The sequence below is a fragment of the Nematolebias whitei genome, chromosome 14, assembly GCF_014905685.2.
Source record: "Nematolebias whitei isolate Nwh7 chromosome 14, NemWhi1, whole genome shotgun sequence".
NCBI classification, from domain to species: domain Eukaryota; kingdom Metazoa; phylum Chordata; class Actinopteri; order Cyprinodontiformes; family Rivulidae; genus Nematolebias; species Nematolebias whitei.
In genome coordinates this window covers 1,654,867-1,656,455 of record NC_056511.1, presented here as the reverse complement: position 1 = coordinate 1,656,455, position 1,589 = coordinate 1,654,867, and the positions used below count along the sequence as shown (strand labels likewise).

The 1,589-nt window shown below is 41.1% G+C and overlaps 1 protein-coding gene across 1 annotated transcript in view; it reads left to right on the top strand.

The window, feature by feature from the left end:
• LOC119419846 (rap1 GTPase-activating protein 2) overlaps positions 1 to 1,589 on the top strand; it is a 17,016-nt gene that overhangs the window by 8,354 nt on the left and 7,073 nt on the right. The window contains exon 11 of the mRNA XM_037687213.1: positions 326 to 426. Within this exon, the coding sequence (XP_037543141.1) occupies positions 326 to 426 (101 nt within the window). The remainder of the gene's footprint in view (positions 1 to 325; positions 427 to 1,589) is intronic.

The following is a 1,589-nucleotide window of genomic DNA, read 5'->3' as shown; positions in this document are numbered from 1 at the left end:
GTTTCTCACCTGTCTGATGTGTTTCTCACCTGTCTGATGGGTTTCTCACCTGTCTGATGTGTTTCTCACCTGTCTCATGTGTTTCTCACCTCTCTGATGTGTTTGCCATATAATTGGATTGTCAGCTGCGCGCATTCCTGACACAATCTGTCCGACACCGGACCGCACATTAAGCACATTATTATGGCCCGGTCCGAATCCGGGTCAGACGGGGCTGGGCTCTGGGTTTGGATTAGAAATGACAGCTCTACTTGCCTGATGTTTTTCTTACCTGTTGATGTGACTGCTTTATCACCTGTCCATTGGGTTTCTCACCTGTCATCAGGTGTTGGAGGAGGAGCTGTTCTCAAACATCGAGGAGACGCCGGCCTTCACTGAGTTCCTGCAGCTGCTGGGAGACACGGTTGACCTGCAGGACTTCAAGGGGTGAAAAACACACAGACAACAACAACACAAACATTAACAAACATGAAATGTTGTTTCTGTTTTCATGTTCATTTCAGAGCTGAACTTTTAATGACTGAAAAACATCTTTAATCTTTTTAGACAAACAGAAGCTTCTTTATTGACCTGAAGCAGGAGAAAATGTTTACTCTGAACACTTTCATGTCCACAACATCCATCCATCCATTTTCTTTACCCGTTTATTCCATTTTGGGTCACGGGGGTCGCTGGTGCCCATGTTCAGCAATCACTGTGCGAGGGGCGGGGGACACCCTGGACGGGTCTCCAGTCCATCACAGGGACACATAGAGACAAACGAGACAAACAACCATTCACTCTCTCACCTAGGGACAATTTAGAGTTACCAATCAGTCTAACATGCATGTTTTTGGTCTGTGGGAGGAAACTGGAGTACCTGGAGAAAACCCACGCATGCACGGAGAGAACATGCAAACTCCACCCAGAAAGGCCCCTGGACCATTATCAAAAACATCAAAACATTAATTTATCCTTAGATCAGAAGCTTGTCTTGATCTTGTGTTGTTAGTGTTTTGTGTGTAGCTGTGTGTTAATGCATTGTTATTGTGTTGTTGTTGTGTGTCAGTGTGTTATTGTGTTGTTGTTGTGTGTTATGTGTGTTATTATGTTGTTATTGTGTGTCATTGTGTGTTCTTGTCTTGTTATTACATTTTGTTGTGTCGTGTGTTATTGTGTTGTTATTGTGTGTCATTGTGTGTCAGTGTGTTGTTGTTGTGTGTTATTGTGTGTTATTGTGTTATTATTGTGTGTCATTGTGTGTTATTGTGTGTTACTGTATTGTTATTGTGTTGTTGTTGTGTGTTATAAGAGTTATTGTGTTGTTATTGTGTTGTTGTTGTTGTGTGTTATGTGAGTTATTGTGTTGTTAGTGTGTCATTGTGTGTTACTGTGTTGTTATTGTGTTGTTATTGTGTTGTTGTTGTGTTTTATTGTGGTTACTGTGTTGTTATTGTGTTGTTATTGTGTTTTGTTGTGTCGTGTGTTACTGTGTTGTTATTGTGTGTCATTGTGTGTCAGTGTGTTGTTGTTGTGTCTTATTGTGTGTTATTGTGATATTAGTGTGTGTCAGTGTGTTATTGTGTTTTTATTGTGTGTCAGTGTGTTAT